The sequence below is a fragment of the Centruroides vittatus genome, unplaced genomic scaffold, assembly GCF_030686945.1.
Source record: "Centruroides vittatus isolate TY-2023 unplaced genomic scaffold, ASM3068694v2 contig_299, whole genome shotgun sequence".
NCBI lineage: Eukaryota > Metazoa > Arthropoda > Arachnida > Scorpiones > Buthidae > Centruroides > Centruroides vittatus.
Genome location: NW_027121909.1, coordinates 513,852 through 540,411, shown reverse-complemented (window position 1 = coordinate 540,411; position 26,560 = coordinate 513,852). Strand labels below are relative to the sequence as shown.

The 26,560-nt window shown below is 26.7% G+C and overlaps 1 protein-coding gene across 7 annotated transcripts in view; it reads right to left on the bottom strand.

The window, feature by feature from the left end:
• Positions 1-26,560, bottom strand: part of LOC136972618 (uncharacterized) — a 264,970-nt gene that overhangs the window by 56,344 nt on the left and 182,066 nt on the right. For all 7 annotated transcript variants that reach the window (XM_067267201.1, XM_067267202.1, XM_067267197.1 and 4 more), the window contains exon 3: positions 22,618-23,636. In XM_067267201.1, coding sequence (XP_067123302.1) covers positions 22,618-23,303 — 686 coding nt within the window. In that variant the 5' untranslated portion in view covers positions 23,304-23,636. The remainder of the gene's footprint in view (positions 1-22,617; positions 23,637-26,560) is intronic.

The window sequence follows — 26,560 nt, the reverse complement described above, 5'->3', positions numbered from 1 at the left end:
CGATCCGAAGCTTCTTTTTCTGGTTTTTCTCTCTGTCTCCAGGTAATTCATCTTATAAGTTGACATATCCATTAGTTTACATTACTATACGAATGTTTCACATATCATCTCGATTGCTTTAATAAAGTTAACATATTTTTTAACATATTTTAACTGATCAATAACGCTTAATGATGCAATCGAATTTCACAGAAAGAATTCCCTTTGTTTGGCTAAAAAGGTCATCAAAACTAGATACACTTGAAGAAGGAACGGAGTTTCACAATTGAGAAACATTTTAAGTGCATGCAGATGTAACTTTACCGAAAAGAGATTAACGAAATGTGCATATTCGGTACTAATTTTAGTGAATTGGATTAATGAGAAAACTAATTAGGAAATAATCTTGGTTAAGGATGCTAGAGCAATGGCAATAATGTTATACATCACGAAGAAAAACGAGGAAGGATAAACAGAGAAGAGTAATGACTACGATGCTAGAATGGAGAAATGGAAACAAAACAGATGGAAGCAGAAGCAGTGTGGAAATGTTTCTGTTTGTGTCCGAAATTCTTGAATTAATTTCAATTTTCCGCTTTAATTTTACTCTTTCTTGTGCAGTGTTTATATAGAAATTAAATGTATTTTATTTAACTTATTTTAAACTCGTATCCATAATTTTGTGCTTGTTAAAAATATAAGAATACTGAATTTTCATGCTCTTAAACTATAAAACACAAGTGATTTGTATAAACAAAAGCAGGAATAATGAAAAGGATAACGAAATATTTTAAAAACTTATAATAGCGATATACAAAAAAGCAAAATCATCTTGCGACCATAATAAACTGATAATAGTTTTACAAGGATACAAGATAATAATTTTGTAGCGCTATACATGCTGCTTATTATAAACAGATGATATCTAAAGTACTGTAACGTAATTAGCATCTAAATCGTAATTCCCAAATGAGAACGAACTGATATATTTCGGATCAACGGAAATCTGAAATTCACTGAATTCTCGTTATTGAAATGTGGATTCTATTATTATCTAGAGTAAACACATGTTTCTTTCTTTGAATTTTTTTCTTTTTAGAGTATTGTTTTCTCAGGGGTATTGGAATAAATTAATATCGCTAATTACTCTCGTATGTATTATATATTCAATTTATAATTTATGTTACAGATTTATTTCTATTTTAAAATCGTCTCTTTATGGCAATTAGAAAATTCAAGTTTCTTTACTCTTTAGAGGTTCTACTGGCAACGAGGTCACGGATTCGCGCCTCGCCAACAGAGTTTTCCGGGTTTTCTTCACGTTTCTAACAGTTAAATGGGGCCAGTTTCCCATAAAAGATCTCCCGGAAGGCATCATCCATTTGACGGATCGCCTATGTGTTGCGCTGCTTTACACAACCAATCTAATCATTAAAGAGGTTCCATTAAAAACACTTCAAATGAATAGTTTAGTAAAGAAAATCATTACAATAAAAATTAGTCGAAAATAAATTTATAATTCTCAATAATATTCTAATGTATTAAATAATTTTTAAAGCTTTGTACTAATTATTCTTAATTATTCTTACGCCAACAATTCACAATAATAGACCATCGAAAATATAGTTATCATTACAATTTTTGCAGTTATATTTCTTATAATTATTCCTATTTATTCATGTTTATAATATATTTTTTTTTAATTTCTACTTAATTTTTCATATTTCTTGACTATGATACATTGTAAACAAATGTGAAAAGTTACTCTTTTCACATTTGTTTACAATGTATGCAACATATCACTTTCAAACAGTAAACTCGTTGTGTTGTTTACTTCTTTTTTTTATAAAAAAAAAATGGAATAAACAACACAGCGTACTGTACATTTTAGCATCTGTATATATCTCGTGAACAATTTCTATTTTTAAAAATATCTGTAGATTTTCAAATAAAAAAAAATTAAATTTCTTCATAAGTACAGTACGTCAGTTTTTCATTTTTTTTACTTTTCACTTTTTTTTTCAATTATTAGCGCACTTAGACGGTAGTTTCATACTTTTTTTTATTCACTTTAAATCAAACCGGTTATCAAAACACCTGAAATAACTTTTTCAGTCAATCTGAGAGTATTAAACTTGAAATTTTTAAGTTAAAAACATCGAAAATTAAATTCTTTTAGATTCTACAGATTTTTGACTCTGTTTTAGTTGTTTATTTTCCAATATCTCACTTCAGTTGAAATGCTTTTTTAAATGAAATACTTGAAATGAGTTTCTTAGATAAATTTGAAGCGTGTTAGACTTTTGTTGGAATACATTTAAATAACCCATCCCCTTAGTTTCTTTAAAATTTCATTTGGCATGTAATTTTTTTAAATACGTAAAAGAAATATATTGATATTCAATTCACAATCTGTAATCTTAATATAGTTCTGCAATAACGGACTATATTATATAATTTAAAATAGGATTTTAAGACAAGTTTTTGAATAAAATCCACATACTTTTAGATTCCATTCTGCCATCAATCTCTAACATACCAAGACTTTTTCTTATATCTTAATCTCAAATTCAGCATCATATAAATAGATCAATGTTTATCGTTGATTTGAATACATAATTTTCATTTTTATCTTATGAACAAAGACAAAATTCGTTTTTTTTCCTACGTTAAGTCAATTATTTTTACATAAATTATGATCAACTGGATTGTCAAAAAATTATTTCCTGATCCATTCGTTCTATATAAGAAAGTCAATGACAAACACGATTTTGGTTGATTGATGGAATAAAGAGACAACAGACGGGCGATTTGTCAAGGGGAGGACTTTCTATAGAAAACTGACCTCCTATTTAGGTGTTAGACACATGCAGAAAACCAAGAAAACACGTGGCAGTCAGTTGGTGAGGTGCGAACCCACGACAAACTATCAGTATTCAATGGTTTTATCCACTCGACCACTGGTTGGTACACGATTTCGTTTTAAGCATGTAGCCTTATAATAAATTTTTAAAAAAATCATTTAATAATATGCCAAAAAATATCATACTTGAGTAAATACATAAAAAGAGTACAGTTTTAAATAATCTATACATACTTAACATACAAAATCCATTAAGTACATCATCCTCTAGACACTTTTGTGTAAGTTTGTTATTAAAATATTAATAGTCCACATATGTCTATCCTTTTCTAAATCAGCTTAAAAATAATCGCGATAATTCTCTAATGTAAATATGCATCTCTCTATATTTTAGTTAACAATTAATTGCAAATTTTTAAATTCTTCGATACAAAATTAATATAAATGTAAATGTTAGTTAGTGCTATTTTTAATAAATTTAAACCTTTAATTGTGGAATCAATTCTAAACTTTTAAACTTCATCATAATATGACAGAATGTTTGTGTGTAATAAGAAACCATACTCAAATTAGAAAGTATTAAGCAGGATGTTAGTGATATGTTTGTAAGAAGATATTTATTAATATTTAGAAGCATGTATAAGTGGAAAAAAATTAAATTTAGTGTTGTTTTATTATAATAATGCAATTATATATTATTATTTGATCGTTTCATCCTGCATGTCTTGGTATGATGATTAACAAGTATTCTAATCAAATGTAATCAAGAGCAAATCTTAGCAAGGAAAGTTTTTGAATTTGTGTAATAGAATACAATTTTTAACGCTTTAATAAACACTTAAAATAAACTACATAAACTGAAACATAAAAATACAAGATTATATTTTAATATTTTTATTAATACTTTTCAAGCATTACTGTAAAGAAACGTTGAAGATCTTGTTAGTAATTAAAAAAAAACACACCCGTAAGATTTTACGGATGTATTTGCCCTATCGTTTCCCTTTGGATCCGTCTCTAACTTATAAACAGTGAAATCTTGAACTATTTATTATATTTCAACAAAAATAAATGTAATTATTAATAAGAAAAGTAGTGATGCATAAAAATTAAAGTTTTCTTGCCTCCGGTCATATGAGAAAGATGTTAAATTGTCGATTAGTATAGATCGGAAGGGATGCATTAGAAAAAAATTTCAATATTTAAGTTAACGAAATATATTTTTAGGGGGTCAGCTCGATTCGAAAACAATTATTTTATGTAAAACGAAAAAGCATTTAGAGATTTATATATTCAAATAAGTAGTGTTTCCTGTTTGTTTCATATATTTGGACATATATCTGATTAATTAACATTGTGTTTATAATTAAAATATTTTAAATTATTTCAAAAAGAAGATTATTAAATTTCTTAATCTAAAGATTGAGATGGCCGGATGACCGATTTGTAAAGACGGTCATCCTACCACTCTGGTGAATCCTGGATCGAATCCGGCGAGCAACTCCCCAGGAATTTTTCATGATCCTCGTCCTCTCAATGGGGGCCTCGTCCAGTCTCCCCATTGAGGTCCTGCGAGGGGTATGGTTAAAATGGCCGTATTAGTGCCCACAGGGAGTTTAGTGCTCTCTGAGCAGAAAGAGATTCAACTACAAGCTAACGACCTTCCAAAATAAAGAAAGTGCCAACAGGCATTTCTAGTCAAAAAGTAAAAAAAAACCCTAAAGATTAAGAATTCTCTTCTAAAAAATGTGACTATTTACAAAAACAATAAAAAAAAAATATTCAAGAATCTTCGTGATTCTTATAAGTTAAGAGAATTAACTTATCTATAAAACTATAAAACCATTTTTCTTTGCATATTTGCTGCTCGAAAATTTACTTATTCGAATTTATTTCTATTAGAAAATTAAAATTTGTTTACAAAATTCGCAGTGAACGAACGTAAAACGTAAAACACTACTTGAAGTTATCTCGATTTTTATGTTATCCGTTAACCGTATAAAAGTTTTAATATGTTTTATCTATATAATTTATAGTTAACTTTGTATTAAATCAAGTTTTATTTTTTAAATGCTTTTTTATAAGTAATTTTATATCTCAAAAATACATCATCTGCTCCTTTTTGTAAATATCTTATTTGCAAGTATCCAACAATTTTTTAAGAATCATTTCAACTTATTTTACAATACTTTTGACATTTTATATCGGAGATTTTGGCATTTGTTCCCTTATAACTTAAGAATTTTATTTTTTTTCTATTGTTCTATACTACCCTTTATTGATTAGCTGTCTCTGCTACTCTAGTTTGTTTAGAAGATATTCACAGAAAATGAATTTTTAAAACAAGCAAATTCATTTTTAAATATCAAAAATTGTACATAAAATAAAATTAAGAAATGTCAAAAAAATTACAAAAGCAGAATGAATTGATTTTCGGAGGGAAAAAATAATAAATTTAATTTTTTTTAAACATAAAAAAAAGTATTAAAAAATAAAATAAAATATTGCAATGTCATTCGGTTATTTGACAGTTAACTGTTGTATCTTTCAAGATATATCATGAATTCCATGTAAGAGAAACAGTTTGTTTCCATTTTTCATAATGCATCAAACACATTTGATGCCAGATGCTAGAAGAGAAGCGATCATCTCAACGAAAGTAAAGCTTGAAGAAATTAAATTTTATAATTAAATTCAATTCCTCTGAACCTTCTTAAACTTTTACACGTCTTTCTCTTCCTTTTATGACGTACAAACCCCATTCCTTCCTTATATGAGTAATGATTTTCTTGATCACTACCATTATTTAATCTTCTTATGTGTAAAAATGGATTACTTTAAATGCAATTAAAATTGTTTTCAAATTTTATAACTTGATATCTAATGTTTTAACATAATAATTAAATATACAGGCAAACCTCTAAACAACGGCCACTGAGGGTAACATTTAAAAAAGAAATGACTGTTATTTGGTGATGGACGCTATTGCAAAAAGAAACGTCCCCGAAATAAATGGTACCCGTTTAGATGGACGTTTGACTGTAAACAGATTATTATTTTACAGCTTAAGCCGAGTTTCGGTAGTGTTGTGTAGCTCTTTACACAATCATCACTTTATTTTGGAACAACACATAAAAAAAGAAAATAATTTTATTTAAATTTCTTAAATATAGTAATAAAATTAATGATTTTAATTAATTAATTAGTTAATTTGCAGAATTTCGTGAATGATGCATTATTCTTCAAGTGTTTTAATATTTCAGGACGTAACAACTCTTCTATTAAGCTCAGATGCATTGTAAGTAGCCATTATTCTCATGTTGAGTTATAGAAAGTGACGGACAGGCAATTCAAAATTATACATACGTAAATAAGAGCAATTAAAAATAAATCAAAATAATATTTTTATGTAAAGATATCAATGAATCGATTGGCACATTAAAACAACTTCGAAAGATAAAATCCAAATTGCCTTTTTTGGTGTATTTAAATGATTTCCAGCACTTTTAAATAAACAAACGCTTTGAAATGACCTTTTAACTTTAGTATTAAAGGGGCGATATTAGTAACAACATAACTTATAAGATTAAGGAACAAGTTTGGACGACTTCAGTTATTATTATTATTTTTTTTTTTTTTAATGATAATGGATTATGTGACCACCGAAAAATCGTAATTTAATTACTCCAACCAGAATTTATTTTATTTTTTAAAAGTTTGACTAATAGATTTTCAACATTTCAGACAGATATAAATTATTTTAATCGATTTTCTAGTCAATCGAATAGTTTCGCTAAGGATAATCAATACTCATTCAACTAGACGGTTAAATCGATGTTACCGGCATGTAACGATATATATAATTTGTTCTTGAAGAAACAACTTTCGTAAATGAGACACTCCAAGCAAAATTTTGTGTAAAAATTTAATAGAATCGAAGAAAAATATTATGTTAACCAGTAGAAATTTTTAATTTCGACAGTTGAAAAATCCGTTAATTTAACTCAATAATTAATAATATTTTAAAATTTATGATTTTTATGACTTTTTATGTATTATGACTTGTGCGAATTTCGTTTGAAAAATCGTTCAGCCTGAACGAAATTTAGCATCCACCAGTTTGTTTTATTAAACATAACAGCATGAAAATAACTTTGCTTCCACACGTGAAAATATTTAAGTAAATTCTTTTAACCAAATTTTGCAATCTCGCAAGAAATTCTTATTTTGGAGCGAATTTCGTTCCCATTTGTTCAAATATCAACCATTTTTTTGCTTTATTTTTCTGTTCTTTTGTTTTACAAATCTATTTAAAGACTTCTAAGAACAGAAAGAAATTTATTTTTAATCAAATTTTGCAAGTTGTAGAAAGAAATTTATTTTCAATAGAATTTTGAACACAACGCGGTGTAACAGTACACGATTTAGTTCTTTAAAAGCAAAAACGTAAAAATCTTTGTGGCTATTTGTTGAATTAATAATTATTTTAATTTATTAACGTAAGAATGTAAATATAATTAAAATATTCTTAAATATAAAAACAAACTGGTCTGACCAGAATTTCACATACAAAATGAGAAATTTATATATATATATATATATTTTAAACTAAATTTCATACGCGATGAGACACAACAAAGATTTTACGAAATAAGTGTTTTAATCCCTTGTTTTATGGAATATGGAAGTTATATAAAGCGTGACTGACAGAATCCCATAAGTTGAGTAAATATCAATTAAAAATAATTCGAGATAGAAACGATAAGGATTTTTTTAAAGCAATACTGGAAAGGTGGCAATGAGAAAAAGAGAAACTCGTGTTCAGAGATGAGAAATATATGGATCCTGTTTGTCATCTGGTCAGGTTGACAAGCGAAACGGTGACGATTTTATTTCCTATCTAAGACACTTGTAGCGACGGATGACAAGTTCGCTGACAAGGCAATCGCTACCAGTGTCAAACATTTCTTCTTCCTCCCTCGAGTAGTTTATCACAGCACTCAGACTTTTCTATTCTTCTCTGAAATTCGGATCAATCAATGTTGATGTTACCTTCCCTAAATAGATTCTCGACACGGCAACAGCTAAACTATTCTGCACATTCTTATTATGGTTACATGAAGAAACTTCCTTCGAACTTATTTTGTTTATCCTTATAAAAAGACAAAGTAAAAAAAAAAAAGAAACATAATCTGCATTTAAAATTGGATAAATTGGCCTATATGGCGCCTTATGATCCATTTTATTAAGGATTATAAGCCCAGTTTCTATACTACAGGGTGAAAAAATCAATTTACTTTGACTCATCAAAACGAATTCTATCCTACGAATACAAGAGAATAATAAAAAAAATTGAATAGGATTTTTAAAATAAACTTAACCTTACGATAAAACGGATAAACTCTGTATTAAATATTAAAACTCAATTTACGTTAAACATAACAAAACGAAATTCAATCCAAAAAATGGAAAAAATTGAATATATTTAAATTTATGTTATCCTTCTTATCGTTAAAATAAATTGATAGCTCATTTTTAATGATACATTTATTAAATAAGCTTTCATATTTAGAATAAAGAAGAAATATCGAGACGAAACTCTTAAAAACATGAAGACTCCTCGACGATAAATTACGACTATTTGCAACTTCTCGAGATGGTTTGAAAAAGTTTTGTAAAGTACCTACTTTAAGCTACTAATCAGAAGAGGTGCAAAACTTCTTCTATAACAGCAATTTCCACGCTTGGAAGCAGGTGATAGTGAACTGGTTCGACTTTCTAAAAACGAATGTCATCTAGTCTATTTTCTCAATTAATTGCTCTTTCATAAAATTTGTTAAACATTTTTTTAGTTTTTTTTTTTTTTGAAAAATTTCCTTCGAAAAAATTCCTTCAATTAGTTATAAAAATACAATATTCTTTACTTCATTTAATTTATTAAATCATTAACATACGTTGTTTGAATTTAAGAAAAAGCACTTGTTTAAGTCGAAGAAAATTTTTTTTTGTATGTTTATAAAAATATTGAATAACGTTTAGACTGTAAATTACTAGTTTAAAAGTATTTTTAAGTACAAGAATCTAATTAAAAGTTGTTCAAAGTTAATTGTTTTTCAATGAAACATTCAAGTGTGGTCATTTCTTCTGAAGAGATTGTTTTGTTTTTTTAATTTTCAAAGTTGTTTTCTTTGAATTTTTCTCTGTTTTTGAATCGAATATCAAGACTTCGATCTTCAGATGTTTAGTTTTTTTTAATTATTAATTAATAATTTATTCTCTTGTCTCATAAGTTTTAAAGAAAAAGTATTTAAAAACGGAAACAGAACTTGAACGATAAGTCAACTTCTTATAGCTATGAATAGAAATTATGAATAAATTTGAATGTATTGTAGTTATGACTTAAATGAATTTTTTATTCGTAACTTATAAATGCTAATGAACTGATTTTATTGCATTATATATCAACATCTGCGTGAAATTTATTTGTGTTGTAAGTGTACAAGACACGAAACAAACTAAAATTTTTCTTAATTAAAACAAAAAAGTGAGGTTAGAAAATTCTTTATAACAATAAAAAGAAAATAATTAATAAATAAGAAAATTAATTGCAGCTTTGAGCTAAATATAAACAATAAATTAACTCATTAAAATATTCAGTAATAAGAATTAATTTTTAAAAATAATTATTAATTTATATTAATGATAAATTATTTTTGTCTAGTTTTAAGTGGAGAGTGAGAGTTGTAATTATAAACAAAAATGAATTATAAATTAATTCCATGAAATTTTAAGAGAAAATGAATTGATAATTTAGAATTGTTGAAAAACAGGAACAAAATAATTCTCTTGTAGCTGTGAATGAAAATAATGATTCATTAAAAGTAACGAAAAAATTAAATTATAAATTAATGTTTTGTAATTATGAACTAAACACGAGAAATAAAATAACATTTTTTAATTATGAATAGAAAACAACCATGAAGAAAGAGTAAATTACAAAAGTTCTACGTAATTGAGCTAACCTTCATGGCTACAATAAATTAATTGCTACAAAAACGAGCAATAAATTAATTTTCAGATGAAAATTATAACAATTTTGCATGTGTTTTATTACTCAGAAATAAATAAATATCTTTAATAATAACAATAATTAATATTGTTTACATAGATTAATTGACAAAGATGGCAAACCACACAACTGGGATGTTCAAATTGCGAATGCAGTAAAGAGTAAGAGTAGGACAAGGAAATGCAGCTGCATTTTCATAATTTGAATTCTTAGGAATTTCCATTTACGAACGAACGATCTTTGGCCTTTTGCTGTTAGGAAATAGAAGTCGGGTCATAAAATGTTATTTTGTGAGAAATCTTAAAGGAGTGATTGCCTTATTTGACGCAATAAACTATCTTTTGTTGACTTATAGAACAATAGTGGCTTGTTTCCAGGTCCACTATTGACTACTTCTTTTTATTTGGACGATTACTGTTTGGTTTGCTGTTTAACTGCAATTGTTCTTACTTCCTTCATTCACATCAAATCCGTTTATTAAATAAATCTCGTTGAGGAACAATATATATAAATGACAAGTTAATCTACCTTTCTCTTTATTTCTTCCAATCATTTTTTGATAAAAATCACCGAACACTTATTGAAGTTATAACTTATCCAATTTTCTTTATTTTATCCCTCGTAAATTCTATCTTATTGCTGGTTTAGCTTTCGATTTAACTCCATAATGTATTGTGTTTTGTGAATGAAATCGATATAATGCCTCTTGAACACCATTTGACTAGTTTCCAGGCGCTCTTATCTGTCTCTCTGTGTGTTTATATCTGATTACTTCTGTACACATGAGATATACGATAAGTGCTTACAGCTATCCTATGAAACTAGACATAAGGAATAAAGAAAAAGTAGCCTATTTTTGTATTTGAATATATTATTACGTTCACGTAGATTGTTTATTTTGTGCGTTTATTTACGTATAATCACTTATTTTTGCGTTTATAAATATTACATATATACATATTGCGTGCCTATGCATGGTATCGTTTGTATCTTTACGTCTATCTAGCGTTTTAGAAAATTGTTTTCGTGTCTACAAATCCGTTTTATAGCGTGTAGAAACCTATCATCATCATCCATCTGTTTGCCAATATGTCACTACAACTAAAAACTTAGCTTAAGAAAATACAATTTTGATATTAGAAAACTATTTATGTAAGGTCTATAATTATTATGTTGCCATTTCTTCTTGTTACTTTCCTTATTTATATATTTCATACTTTCTGATTTATCCTATCTGCTCAGTACAATTCTGAAGTCTCCCCTCTTTCTCATCCTCTTCCTTTTTTCATCCTAGACCTTTGAGTAGGCTCTACTCTTAATAATAGCATCTTTCCTGAACTAAACTTATTTTTATTGATTATTTTCACTTAAATACTCAATATTTAAAGAAGACATTTTCAATTACACAGAAATCAATACAGATTTGCGACAATACAAAACGATATTAAATCTTCAAATTTAGAAAGTGTCTTAAGGGTAAAAGACGAAAGAAATTCTTATCGATTTATTTATAACAAAACACAAATTTATATAAGTTTATTTTCTTCTCCTATTCTATTTCACCAATCGATGAAATTTTTGCAGAAACAGAATAATTTGATTATAATTCAAATGCTCCAAGTACAATAAATATTTAGCAGATTTAAATAATAATAATAAAGGAAAATATTCTCAAGTGAAGTGTGAAAAAAAGTCTTTTAGAAGCAATGTTTAAAAATTTTATATATAGATTTTAGGCAGCAGAAAAAGAGGGATGAAGGAGGAGGAGGAGGAGGAGAGGAGGAGGCGGAAGAAGAGAGAACAAATAAATATTTCTATGATGTATATGGCAAAATGTTAAAGTCTTTTAGCGTAGAGAATTGTCTAGCTATTTTCCATCTATCTTATCTTTGCAGAGTCGGTCAAGCAAGGTACACAACGTAAACCACATAGTTTTCAATCATCGTATTGCTCCTCAGACCATTTCCCTTCAGCGTACGTGTAGAACCAATATTGTCCTTTGTCTTCCTGACCATCTACTTGCAGCTACTAGTGATACCATTATTCTTTTATATAGGCTTCACTGTCAAAAATTGCAAAAACTCTATTTTTAAACAAGAGTTACTCTGTTTTTTTTTTCTTTCATAAATTCTGGGAATTTTTATAGAAAGAGCGTGGAGTTTTTCGATCTCTTGACTCGTAAAACGAATAAATAAATCGATTTAAACTTGTAAGATGTTCATAATATTTTTTTATTATTTAATACTTTTTAAATTTGTTAAAACCGTTTGTTTACAATTTTATTTATTTATAAAAATTGAATTGATAAAATATTTAAATTGGTTATTTCCGGGTTTAAATAAAGAAATGAAAAGAAATTTTGTTGTTGTTGTTGTTCTTTTTCTTAATACTTAAACCGAATTTCAGTTAAACTCAATCTAATTCTTCACAGATCTTGTGTAAAATTTATATATTTCCTGAAAATTTTAATAAGGTTTCGTTCGGCGCGTCGCGTCGCGTCTCATTAAGCGTTATATATATATTCTGTATTTGAATTTATTTAATAATATGCTAATTTTATTATGTTTCTTATGCATATACATACAAAAAATGTACATCTAACTTTTAAATGGATAATTGAAAACGAATCAGCTTTTCAAGCAATAGGAAATAGTTTGTTAGAACAGAAAGTAATCGAGCGCATCGCACCGCGCGCGTCGGTTTGCGCCCGATTAACTTTCCAGATTATTGCTACTTCTAGTACGCGATGCGTTATTAATTCATTAATTAAGATTATCTTGCGACGCGACGTGCGCGACTAATTAATTATAGTTATTATTACAATTGAATTATAAGAGAAGTAAATTACATTTAATTCATTATAATGGAACAATAAGTTTCACACAGTGTTAAAAAAAATGTTTTTAAAAAACTTTCAAATATAAAATCCTTTAAAATTACATTATAACTATTAACAATAAACATTTTATAAACAGGAAAATTTTATAAAATATAATTAGCGCGCCGCGACGAGCGGTTAATTTATTACCTCGATTGTTACGACTAATAAATGATTTATTAGTACATGAAAATTGGCAATAAATCTATTTGAATATTAATTCCGAAAATAAAAATTAATTTATCAAACTCCAACAGTCTGAATATGTCCTTGGAATGGTTTCCTGTATAGCTATTTAAATTATTGTTTTGACGCGACGCGGCGCGATCCAAGATGTCAACGCAAGCGATTTTCTTTACGTAAACGATAACTTTCTTGTTGATGTAATTTAACAGGATGTAAATTAACAATAACAGAATAACTAAAGTTAGCAACCTGCTTAAGAAATCAAAGAAAAAAATGTTTCATAACACAGCAAAAGATCCCGTTCTACAAACTACTTCCTATTAAACGTCATCATGCTGTGTTATGAAACATTTTTTGCTGTAATTTAGTAATTGTGACACATTCGTATTTCGTAACACATATTTTATCATAAACAAATTTATAAATAAAGGTCAAACCAATTCATAATGTATCAACTATAATGATGTAACACAAGTTCTTGCTGATCATTCAAACCTAGCTACAGTTTCACCCGCATATAACGCCAATGAATATTCGCTAACGGATCTTCCTCGTCTAGGGCATTACCAAATTCTCAAACTTATATGTAAACCTCAGTTTTATACTTTATAATCTTTAATGTTCGATGTCCTTCGGTTTAGCGCCACAATCGATTTAATGCCACTTTCGGAGGCGAATAAATGATGGTGCTATATCGTGGTTTGAATGTATTATTATTTTTTATTAAGAAAAGTGATAATTAATGTTTAATTATTTATTTAAAACAAAAAACAGTTTTGGTTTTAAATATTTTATTCTATTTAAAATTCATTATAAAACTCAAATTCTTCTGAATAATGTTTGCAATTTGTATTCCTTTATTCATTTGCATATTTAAAAAAATTATTTAAAGTTTTAATGAATAAAATTATTTTTAAAAAATTGCTTTTAAAACTTAAATTTCTTAAAGAAAAATTAGTTAAATATTTTATAAATTATTTATAAATGTATAAAAAATTATTAATTACATTAAATTATTTCGAAAAAGTTTTATAATTTAGTTTTTGGCTCTAAGCCTTATATAGATTATATGGTAAAACCTGTCTAAAACGGAATGCCACAGTATCAGCTGAAATTTTCCGCTTTGTAGAGAGTCCGTTCTAGACAGGTTTTATTTTATATATTGATTTTATTCAATATGTGAAAAGAAAGAAATAAAAATATATATGTATATTGTCTGTCAGCAGTATCCCATTCATTGAAAAAGTAAAATATTTATCTAAAAATCTACGTTTATCGTCAAGTTTCATCACGTTATTTTCAGACTGGAAGGCATTTTTCTTGAGTTTCTTAGCACGTAAAGATATCTAAAAACTTTCCATCATATTTACCAAGTGGGAGAGAGTGAGCAGGAAACGGGAGATCAGTATTAACACACACACAGGCTGACAATCTACCAGCATCTTTACAATCCATCTTTAGGTTCAGACAGCTGTGACGGACGGTCCAGTACAGATTGGTAGCACACGTGTCTCTTCCTACATCCATCATAGCAGCCATCCACACACTCTAGGCATTCTCTCTGCTTCGAATAATTAACACCCGCTGTCGACGACAGGACTGATAGCAAGAGGTGACAAGACATCAAGACGTCATAATTGTGGTTAAAGGGGTAGGAAAGTAGTAGTTTTTACAGCGATACACGGTACTTTTATATATTTTTAAGCGGTTGCAATTGACTTCAAACTTCAATATATCTATCAAATCCGGTTTATATTAATTTAATGTGTAAAATTTAATATTTTTCATTAATTTATGCGTTTTTCTTAAGCTATTTTTTTGCTTTTTGAGTAAAGAAATTATACAAATTTTATTATGGAAATATGTATTGTATACTATTATATAGCCTATATGTGTGTGCGTTGTAGACTATACCATACTTTGCTATAGGTTAATAATTTTATTAAGTGACGTTTTATTCATAAAAATATAGAATATTCATGTTCTAGAAATGATTTATGTTTAAGTTATCTATAAGTATACTTTGATTCAGTTTCAAGTATAAAATTGAAGTAAACTTGATTGATATTGATAAAATAATTGACTCTTGAAGGTTAAAACTTCAAAATTAAACTCGTTCCTGATGTGTAAATTAAATGTTAATCGATCCTTTAAACTACATAATACTATATAATATGAAAACATCAAACAGTCGCCATTTTGTTTCAATCTATATAATTCATGCTTAAATAAAAACACTGACTTTCGACTTTGAAACAGTAATATAAAAGGATAAATCTGTTTATAACCAGGAAATCCTTATTAGGAACAAAACAGTTGACATATTACAAAATAAAAATACAATCAAACCTCGGTATACCGCTATTATTTGTTCACGTCTAAAATTTCCACTAAATCAAGTGTGACGCCAAACCGAAGTATGATATTTATATACACTACAGAGATCTGCACACTAATTTAAATTTGGGAGTTTGAAAGTCACGTGTTCTGATGACAAAATGTCATTTGCAATACAAAACTGTACTTTTAGTAATTCAACAGATACTGCAATATTCGTATATAAATATTTATTAACCATTTACGAGAGTAGCGTGATTTGTTAGGACGCTATATGGAAGTTTGTATATATCATAACTAAAAGATTTTTGAAATTTTTCAAAATTTCCTTCATAACTGGATATAACGAATTCTCATAGAATAGTCTAATAGATGAATATATAAAAGTGGTAGTTTTCATGTGTAAAAAACGAATAATTAATAAAACTTTAATACATATATTTTTTTATATTATTAAATATATATTATAAATATTCAAGCGAATTTTCGTTGCAAGAATTGTTTTTCTAACTTAATAAAACAACCATTTTAATCAATAAAAATTTCATTCGTATATTCTCCGGTTACATCTACAGCATCCTATTTTCAAGATTGCCAAGAGAATGTGGTATTGGTTTACGAGTAATTTCCAATTCTACTCCCTTTTTTTTATTTTTTTATTTCTTTCCGTTTCATTTCAAGTCATTTGCGATTCTTATAGATCTCAAAACAACTAATCCGGAAGTAGAGGATTGATTGTCCTTATTCTGGAGAAGCAAACAAGAACCAAGATACTAGGATTGTTAAATGAAAAGATGAAAAAATTTTTTTTTTATTTTAAAACTTTATACATATAATAATAAAAAACAAAATCTTTATTGGCCTGTAGCCGGATAGAAATTTATAAAATAAATTTGAAGAGAGAAGAATTGGCTCGAGGCTGAATCTACCATTAGTGAAAAATTCGATAAAATTTGAACTTTTGGATCACACAACGTTGCTCTCATTACTGCTTCCTCTTAGGAGAAAGGAAGTAAAGAAAAAAAACTCACAAATAAAAAGAAATTATTGCTTTAACACTAATTAAAAGAAGGATTATTTAAGATCTTAACGATTTATCTCAGTTTAAGTCAATAATTATCGATAGAAGGTAACTAAACTAAAGAACTTAATTGCTTAACATCGTTAAATATATACAAGTTAAATATATAACTAATGTAAAAAAATTATAATTGATAAATTATTTAAATAAGAGTAGGAAAAATATTTTTTAAAGTAACTAATGATGGTAATGTGCTTATTGTATGTATTGAAATCCATTAATATATTCCGATGACTCACAGAAAAATTTCGATTTTTAACAACATTTTCTCTTTCCGAATATATAATAAAACTAAATTATGCTAAATTATTTAAATAAATATAAGGAATCATTTAAAAACAATTAATGATCAATTTGTCGTATGTTGAACTCATTGAAATCCATTAAAGGCATTCAGATAATCGAAGGAAAAATTTTCGTTTTTAACAACTTCAAACATGTTTTAAAATATACATTATTACACAAATTATTTAAGGAGGAGAGAAAAATCATTTTAAAAACAACTAATAAACTACCGTGCATCTTAATTCGTTGAAATCCATTAAGGCATTCAGCTGAATCATGGAAGAACTTCGATTTAAACAACTATTTATCGCTTAAAACACGTTAAAAATAAGATTATATAATATTATACGTTAAATCTGAACGTTTTTAAATCGAAAAACTTCAAGAATCCATTTATTGTCTGAGATATCTCAATCTCGAAGGAATGCTCTTGAAGAGGAGTAAAAAAACTATTTAAAGAGAAAAATCTGCAGTGACTATAATGCCGCTTTCTATCGCTAGATGGCACGAATCGTTACAATTCACCCTAGAAAGGTATAAGAGAAGGAAGATTGTACTGTACTTCTTAACAGAATGACTGTCATTTAGTGTCATTCAGCAGGAGCGAAAATAAATTGAATTGGTGTTGACCCAACTATTCCTTTCCAGTTTCGATCTTCATAATTCGAATTTTTCTTTTTATTTTCTTTTTTTTATCTGGTTAATACTCTTAATAGCACTCTGCACAAATGAATTTCTACAAATTTATTACCGAGAAATCACAGCTGCTATAATAAATTTTATATGTCTCATTGATATATTGAGTAAATAAAATGGAAAAATTGAGTTTAGTCGATTCTAAGGTTGTTTTATGATAGACATTGCTATATAATGATTATTTTACAACGACTTTAAAAGGTTTCTATGCTCATAGAATCACTCTATCGTAAACATAAGAGGATTATATTCTCTGTCATTACACGAAGAGTCTATGCTCGTAAGATCACTCTATTGTGATCGAGAGAAGACTGTGCTTCTAAGATCACTCCATTTTGATGGTAAGAAGATTGATTCCCTGATTCTAAAAGCATTCTTCAGTGATAAATCTAATCGTAAGAGAATTTTGTTTCTACGATCGTTATCAGTACGATTTTATTCTTCTAAAACCATATAATGGTGACTTACCGTAAGTTTAAAATCATTTTATACTGATTGTAAAGACAAAAACAATCAATTTTTTCCACTTTTTGCAAATATTTTTTTAATAACTTTCGTAGATATTAATTTTACTAGATCGTGTTTTCGGATAAATATATATTTTAGAAGACGAAGATAAAGATTTCGCGCTGATTTCTAGATTTACTACTAATTAACGAAGCTTCTTTACTAAAAAGAATTGATTACTAATGAATCAAGTGACGTGAAAATCTATTTTTATACAAGAAAATATTACGCGAATTGATGGAAGATCTTAGAAGATTACGAAGGACGAAACAAGTTTTTTTGCAGGAAAAAATCAATCAAAGATTAAAAAAAAGTTTAAAAGAAAAGAAGTGAATTATATAGAATATAGAATTTCGTTATAGTTGTCTCTAGTTACAATTCTAGATAATATATAATTTTTTGAAGTAGAAAAATTATAGATGATGATGATGGATGAAGCGTGTCAAAGTTTTATTGTAATTATTATAGCAAAAATAGTAGATATTTATTGATTTAATGGCTTGATAAGAAATGTTAAGAATGATAAACTGATAAAATTCTATAGTGAATATTTGCTTTATTAAGAATATATATATATATATATATTTGTAAGTTAAAGTATAAATTTTATATAAATGGTCATGAAAATATAGTAATTAATTCAGTATACGTCAAGCACATATAAAGATTTATATGCATATTAAGTATAGATAAGAACATGATGTATGCAGATATAAATATCAAATGTAGGTAGCAAGATGTGCTGTACTGTACTGTACATATGAAAATAACATAAGAGAAATGTATATGTTATGTTCATTAAAATAAAATGCTTATAAAAAATCTTGTTCAATTTTCATGAATACATTTCATATTATTCCAAATATTCTTTAATTAAATATTGCATAAAAATATTCAGTAGAGATTTTGCTTAAGTTTCTTAATAATAAAAAGCTATTTTCAATTTGTAACCAAGTATCATTCGAGTTATCTAACGGAGTGTGAGAGTGAATTAATCAATAACATTACATTATTATTATTAACAGTAATAATATTTATCGTACATATCAGTAACTGATGTAACATTAAACGTATCTTCACTAAAAAAATTTATTTTTAATAGATAAATTCGGAGAATGCGAGGAGAAATTTAACGAGTACATCCAGATCACTCATTAAAGATAACTATGGAATAATTAAGAATTCTAGTGGGATTTAACGGTTGCACTTAAGTAGTAAAGCTTAAAATCCATTCAAAATTAACATATTCATATATTTCACTTTCTTTTTTTCATTTATATATTTATATAAAATGCTTCATTAAAACAGAAAATATCGAATTATGGTCAAGGTTGCTTACAAGTTGGACTTCACAAAATCCAGTCCAGCTAGATGTTTATCTGTTTAATTAATGTTTTGCATACAAAATTATTTTTCCTTTACATTTATTAGTATTCTATAAAGGAAAATGTAATCTAAAATTTGATTTCGTACAAAATTAGGCTGAATGTAATGGAGAGTGACCGAAATAAACTTTATTTATTATGTCTTGATTCGCAGACACAAACCACTGAGATGTTTGCCAAATATCTTTTTAAAAAAAAACTTAAAGAATGAAAAAAATAATGGCTGGAAATTCGCCCAAGTTTCATGTTTGTGCTTCTAGAAATATGTTATTTTATGCAATATTCTTCCTTCTCTCAATTGGGCGAGGTTATAAGTTAAATTCTGTTTACTACTTCTGAAGCTTGAAAGAATATTTTATATTGAATTCTATATATAATGTATTGTTGTTGTTACGTTACATTATCTATAAATTTTACTATTTTTGATTAAAATTGAAGGTTTTTGCTATTTTCCGAATCAGTCAACCATGTTAAAACATATTTTAACGTACTGTTTTTGTTGGCTTTTCATCCATTTCGTTACTTATCTTAGTAATTACTTTGTAAACAATGCATTATTATTTATAAAATATGTAAACAAAAAACTTTTATATTTTTTAAAATTTATATGAATTAGGACAGAAAACAAAATTTTAGTTTATATTTTATAAAATTGTTTCTTTTCCTAAGTTAATTTATTGAAAATTTTAGAGGTCATCGCTGATTTTAAATTTCTTTAATGAAAAATATTAAGTTTTTTAAATGTATGGAATTATTTACATATCTTCCGTGGAAAAACACATGAAAAATATATAAAATTAGATGTAAAAAGAATTTTAATATCCGTAATATAAAATCGAAATAATCAACTGAAAACGTTAATTTTTTTAATGTTTTTTTAAGATATATAGCAAGTCGTTGACAGTTGTTAACTAATTAGGACTTGATTTCGTATTTATTATTACTTTTAACATGAATATGTTTATTATATACACAAAAGCTACTAATGTTTAATAAAAAAATAAATATTAATCTTAATAAACTACTCGAAAAACAAGAAATTTTGTAGAATATACAGTCGAAACTGGATAATAAACTATCCCCAGCAACCGCCATTTTTTTCAAGAATTTTTTGAACATAAATGAATAGAAGATAACCTCTAAACAACGGCCATTTCTTAAGTTTTCGTCAGTGGTCGTTGACTGCACGCTAAAGTTTTTTCTTTGTTTCGTTTTATATAAATTAAAATTTTAAAAGATTCGCTAGCAAATTTTCTAAATAATAACAATATCATAGTATTTACAAAACAATTACTAAGCTAAATAATGAAGTGTACAAGAAGCCAACAAAAACAAATTCTACAAGGTTAATTCATGAGAGAAAAACTAAGATTTTTCTGAAAATAGTCTCAATCTACTAAATTTTTCAATTAAAAAAAGTTTGAATTTACTTTTTTATGTTGCAGATTATACATAAAAAGTTTCCTATGGATATTCATAGCAAAAAATATTTTTAAAAAGTCCAAAATTCGCACATAAAAACTAACTATTCCTAATTACTGCAGACAAAAAGAACTCTTAAAACTTCTTTCTTCTTTTATATGTATGTATATATATAGTATAGTAGATAGTAGTAGCCCTCGATTTAAGACACTAATTGGGGGAACTATTGCTGAAAATCTGTTAAATCGAATTTAGTAAAAGCACAAATTAAAAAATACAACTTCTATTACAATATTATTATAATGTAAATTGAGTAATTTAAAATTACCGATTCATCTTTTAGCGTGCCCTATTCGTGAATGTAAAACATTTAAAATTCTTTTTAGGACAGAAATTATTTTGTTCGTTAAATCCAAAGTCCATTAAATTGAGGTGCGTTAAATCGAAGATCTACTGTACACATTTTCATAAATATGTAATATATATAATTAAATTTTAAAAAAACTAGCAACAGAATTTTAAAAAATTTAATAATCTTCGTAATTAAAAAAAGCAATTATATTAAAAATTTTTCAAGTTTTCCATTTCTGAAATTAAAATTTCAAGCTTTAAGAAAACATGTTTAAAACTGGAAACTGTTTAAACTATTGATCTTTTTAAGAAGAGTTGGAGAAGCTAGCAATAACCTTGATAGTCACATGGATTATAATTGAAAAAGAAAAAAAAGAAAAGTAATAATAAAAAAAATCTATATCAGTTACAAGTTCTTTTTTTGTAAAACATTTATAAAATGTTAGCATGTGACAGAACCACTACATCAATGGATTTGACTAGGGACGTACTCCCTTGTGCCAAAGCCTTCCTTTATTGGAACAACAGATCGATCGTCAGACTAACCTTCTGTTGACATAAATGGCTCCAACTTAAACATCTGAAATGGGCATATAGAGTAATATTTTAATTAGAAAGATAGCCAAAAATTTTTTTCTTATTGGTAACGACTTGGATAACTGATACTTTCTTTTTTTATTGAAGGAACATTAACTGTTTTAATTATCTTCCGTTTACTTTGTATGCGATACTTTTCATCTCCATTGAAGCGTATACGGCAATAAAATGAAGTTAAAACAGAATTTATACCAGTTCATCGATAGAAAAGGTTTAAGCATTTATAATAAAAATGAGTTTACTGTTTTAAGTTAATTTTAATTTTAAAAAGTTGACTAAACTATCATTTTCTTTCTCTAACTTAATTTTCTTCTGAAGTGGGTCATTGTTTTAAACTACACGTAATATAAAGAAAGGGACATGATTTTTATTTGAAGTGCACAAGTGAAAGCATTTTGGTACAGTCTTATTCAGCATAGTACAAGCTAATAAACTTTATAAAGAAAATTTTAAAAAAGAACATTGTGTATCTATATATTCTCTCAATGTTGGCAGCAGTAGTATTTGGTATATGTTAGACTTGTCTGATTGATTGTTCGGTCTTTAAACTACTCTGTATAAACTTACAGGCCATGTTTTAAGTTTATATACAATATTACAAACGGTACTTAAAAGATTTCGTTTTATAATAACATGCCAATGTTTTTTATGGTTAAAGTCTATGGTCAGTTTATTTCTGAAACGTTCTTACAATTATTTTTTTTTAAATTGTACATTTAGGATAAAATAAATAATTTTAATAAATTATTTTCTTCGTTATTTATATAATTTCTTTCTTAATACTAGCATTTAATACTGTTCAATTTCATAATAAATCGTGGGTATTTCAGGAAGAACTTTCAACTATATCTGAGAATATTCTACAATAATTACATGTCTATGTTATATTACGACAGTGTTAAAATTTTTACTAATTTAAAAAAAATTTAACATGAATTTATATTCTGTAATTTAGAAAAAAAAAGTACAAATAACACTCACCTGCAGGTACCTCCATTCATGCACAGAGTATTAGCTGCTGTGGGCCCACAACTTTCATTATATTGACATTCCTTGCCAAAGAAGTCGGAAAAACAAGAACAATAATAAGATTCATAGTCAGCAGTAGCAAAACACTTTCCAGTAAAGGAACAATGATGGTAAAGACATTCATCCTTTCTAACGTTCTGATTTTTACCAATAATCTCATAGGTTATATTAAAACCGAACACATCCAAGAAGAATTGTCGAATCCGAAGATGAATATTTCCAGTTTCTCTTACAGAAAACTCCAATACAAGAATGTGTTTGTTAGTGATAAGATAAGTAGGTTCTTTATCGGAGTTTAGAATACCAAAGTCTTCTTTCTCCATCTTTAGACCTTCAGTATAGAGCGTATATTCCGCAGCTCTCAACCCATCTCTCATATAGTACTGTGTGAAATAAACTGCTACTACCTTATCCTCGGGCGCTTCTATCACCCACTTACAATAAATAGGTACTGGATATGCATTAGGAAAGTTTGGAGAAGTTATCACACCTCGAGAATCTCTCAGAGTTCCACCACAGTCCGTAAATGTCGAAATTTGATTCGAAGATTGAGAATTGTAGACTTGTGACGTTACGAGAATTAAGATAAGCAATCTTAAAAGATATACAGCGCAGTTTGTCATCTTAAACATCTTCATCTTTCAGAAAATCTTTGTTTTATTAAAAATAAAAAACTCACATGATCATTTTTTCCGTCTCATCATTAAATGGATCAGAAGTAATTTATCAGTTTCGGTTATTTTCTTTGGGAATTTCTTCTAAAAATATCCATTTAGAAATTTTAAAAAATCATTTTTATTTTTTTTATTTTTTCATCTTTCTTTCTCTCTTCCATTCTTACAGATCATCGAGACTTGAGTTTATTTTCAATTGTCGATAAATCTGGCATGTGCTACATTGACAGCTTGAGAAAAGTTGTAGTTCTTTATTGACAGAAACTCCAATTTCTTTCTTTTCTAATATTTACACGTCTAAAAATAAAAAATAAAAAATTATATATATAAAGTATAACATGTATATAAGATATATAAGATAGAGTTATAAGAAAAATAGAAACAAAAACGAGTAATTTTATTTTCGACTCGAATGACTCGTAAATTTTTTTATTTCTTGGATATAAATCTATTTTATGAACATCGGGAAAAGGGAAGTAAAACATAAAAAAAAAGAGATTTAAGATCAAAAATAAATTGTAAATTTTTCGGAAAATAAAATAAAATAAAATACACGAAGAGAGAGAGTGACAATGTTCACGTCAATGTTTTGTTATGAATAACAAATTTTTCTTTTCAATTTTTATTATTTTTAACACAGATTTTTTATTGTATTTTTTAGTAAACACATTAGAAAAATTAAATTAAATTTTAAGAAATTGTACTATATTATTTAATATATAATATATATCACATATAGTATAAGAATTATTACATAATTTATTATCAGAATAAACATTTAAAAATATATATAAAACGTGTTACAAAAATAAAAACTTTTTTTTAATAAAGTTTCTGATTAAAATCGATAAAATCATTAAAAAACAAACATAAATACATTAAATGTATATTATTATTTTTATAATTTTCTAAATAATTATTAATTAATTTTTATTAATATTATCCGATTATAACGAGAAAAACTGAAAATATTATATATATATATATATATATTTTTTTTTTCCTCTCGATCTCTTAACAAATTATACGAGTCGAGAAAGAGCCAAAAAAAAAAAAAATTCGTTTAAGTTATTAAAGTGATAAATTTAATTTATCGAAAGCATGTACTTTTTCTTCCTTCAAACAGATAAGCTTTATTTTTATTGATTTTTTTTTGTAAACTTTTAAAACAAAAAATAAAAAAGGTAAGTTCATATTCGAGAACATTTTTAGTTTTTAGAATCAATTGCTTTTGTTTCAGAAGTAAGAACAGAAGTTTTTTTTTTAAATATATATTTTTCCTTCTTTTAAGAAATCATCTTTATATAAAGGTCTTGTTTTTTTAAGAAATAAAATGAGATTTTTCGGAATAGTAACTGCCTTTTTTGTAGTTATTTTATTGAGAATTTTTACTGAAAATGCCTTTTAATCAAGGGTGAGACATAAAATTATTTTAAATCTTGTTAAATAAAATTTTAAAAATATTCGTTAAGTTACCGCTCAGAAGTAAAGCATCAAAAATTTTCTATTAATTAACCATCGTTTATCAATAAAATTAGGGAATTATTTATTATTATTAATGGGGTAGAGCCTACTCGGAGGTCTAGCTGAAAAAAGATAATAAAGGGATAAGAAAGAGAAGAAAAGGAAATATTAAAAATAAATAAAAATCTCTATTAGGTAAAAGTTGATGAGTAAAATATACAAAAATCCACTTAAACAAGTGGATAATCATCTACTTGTTTAAGTAGATTTTTGTATATTTTACTCATCATCAATTTTAGTACCTTCAGCTTTAATCATCTTCATTTGAAATTATTAATTGAATAAAAATATGAAAATTTCCTGCAATTATTTAGAATAAATAAAACTATTACCGATTTGTAGTCAAGACAATTTAAATTATAAAAAGAAGTCCTGTTAAGTAGCAAGTAATTATATTTAAACATTCCTATTATTTTTAAATGACTAAAAGTCTAATTGAATTATTTAAAACTATACAAAAATATCAAAAAAATCTTTATTAAATTGTAGTTAAGATTGTGTAAAAAATATATTAAAAAGTAGGCCTACTTTAAATAACTACTGATGAGTGAAAATATAAAGAAAATTCCAGTAAATTAAATATTATTTATAATTAAAACAATCAAAATATCTAGTTAATTAACTACTGCAATGCATAAAAGAAAAAAAGGTGGGGGCAAAGCACCCGTTAAGTATTTTATTATTATGATTATTTTTATTATAGATAATAAAAATCATTGAAGCAGTTACATTTAAAACTATACGTAGAGAATAATTATCAGGTATTTATGTATGAAAACAAAATTTTTATAATGGAAGTCATTTTTGATAAAAGGTGAAACTTTATTATCCTTTTTCATGGTGGCTACTCCTATTTGTATGCTTCCAAACAATTTGGAAGTGGAAGAGCCCCGATGGTTGCACTTCTTGGTAAAGAGAAATTTTATGGGAAGGTTGTAAAAAACCTACTATTCGAAAACTGTGAGATTCGAATAGTAATGACGTTGAAAGATACGGGAAGTGTGATTCATCTCCAGCATAAATACAAAGAAGTGTTAAATTTTGTCAATTCTTCAGATTCAAACTAGAAATGTTCTGATAAAAATCATAGAAAAAATGTATAGTTTTTTTATGGATGAAGAAAAAATGTTTTTTTTTATATATATATATATTTTTCTTTGTTTTCTTCTTTTTTATAGTAGGTTAGAGAAGGTAGAATAACAAATTTTCTTAGAAAGGGTAGAAACGGAAGGGATTATATCATGCTTCTTCTCATAACAGTACCATTTTCCTGCTTCCATAACAGGGATTATTGCCTTTTCTAAGTCTTTAAATATACTTGGATGAGATGAGAAAACAAGTAAAACGATTGGAGAATTCTTACAATAAACAGGCAAGAAGCTGGTTTTAGTGGATAAGAGATTTTTAGAAAGTTGGCAGGGATTAATGACGAAAAGAGGAAGAATCCTATCTTGAAACCAATTAAATTAATAAGTTAAATATTTAGTTTGTTGATATTTTATAAAAATTAAAAATATATAATTTTCTAAATAAAATAAATTTTTTTAAAAATATCTAGTACAGTCTTTAAATGATACGGCATTCGCAAGTCGAACCCTATGTTTCTCTTTTTAGAACGGTTTAAAGGTTTACTGTTACCTGTTCTTGGCTTCTGAATTTGTCAACAACATCAGCTTAAATTGGCAACTACTTTTTTA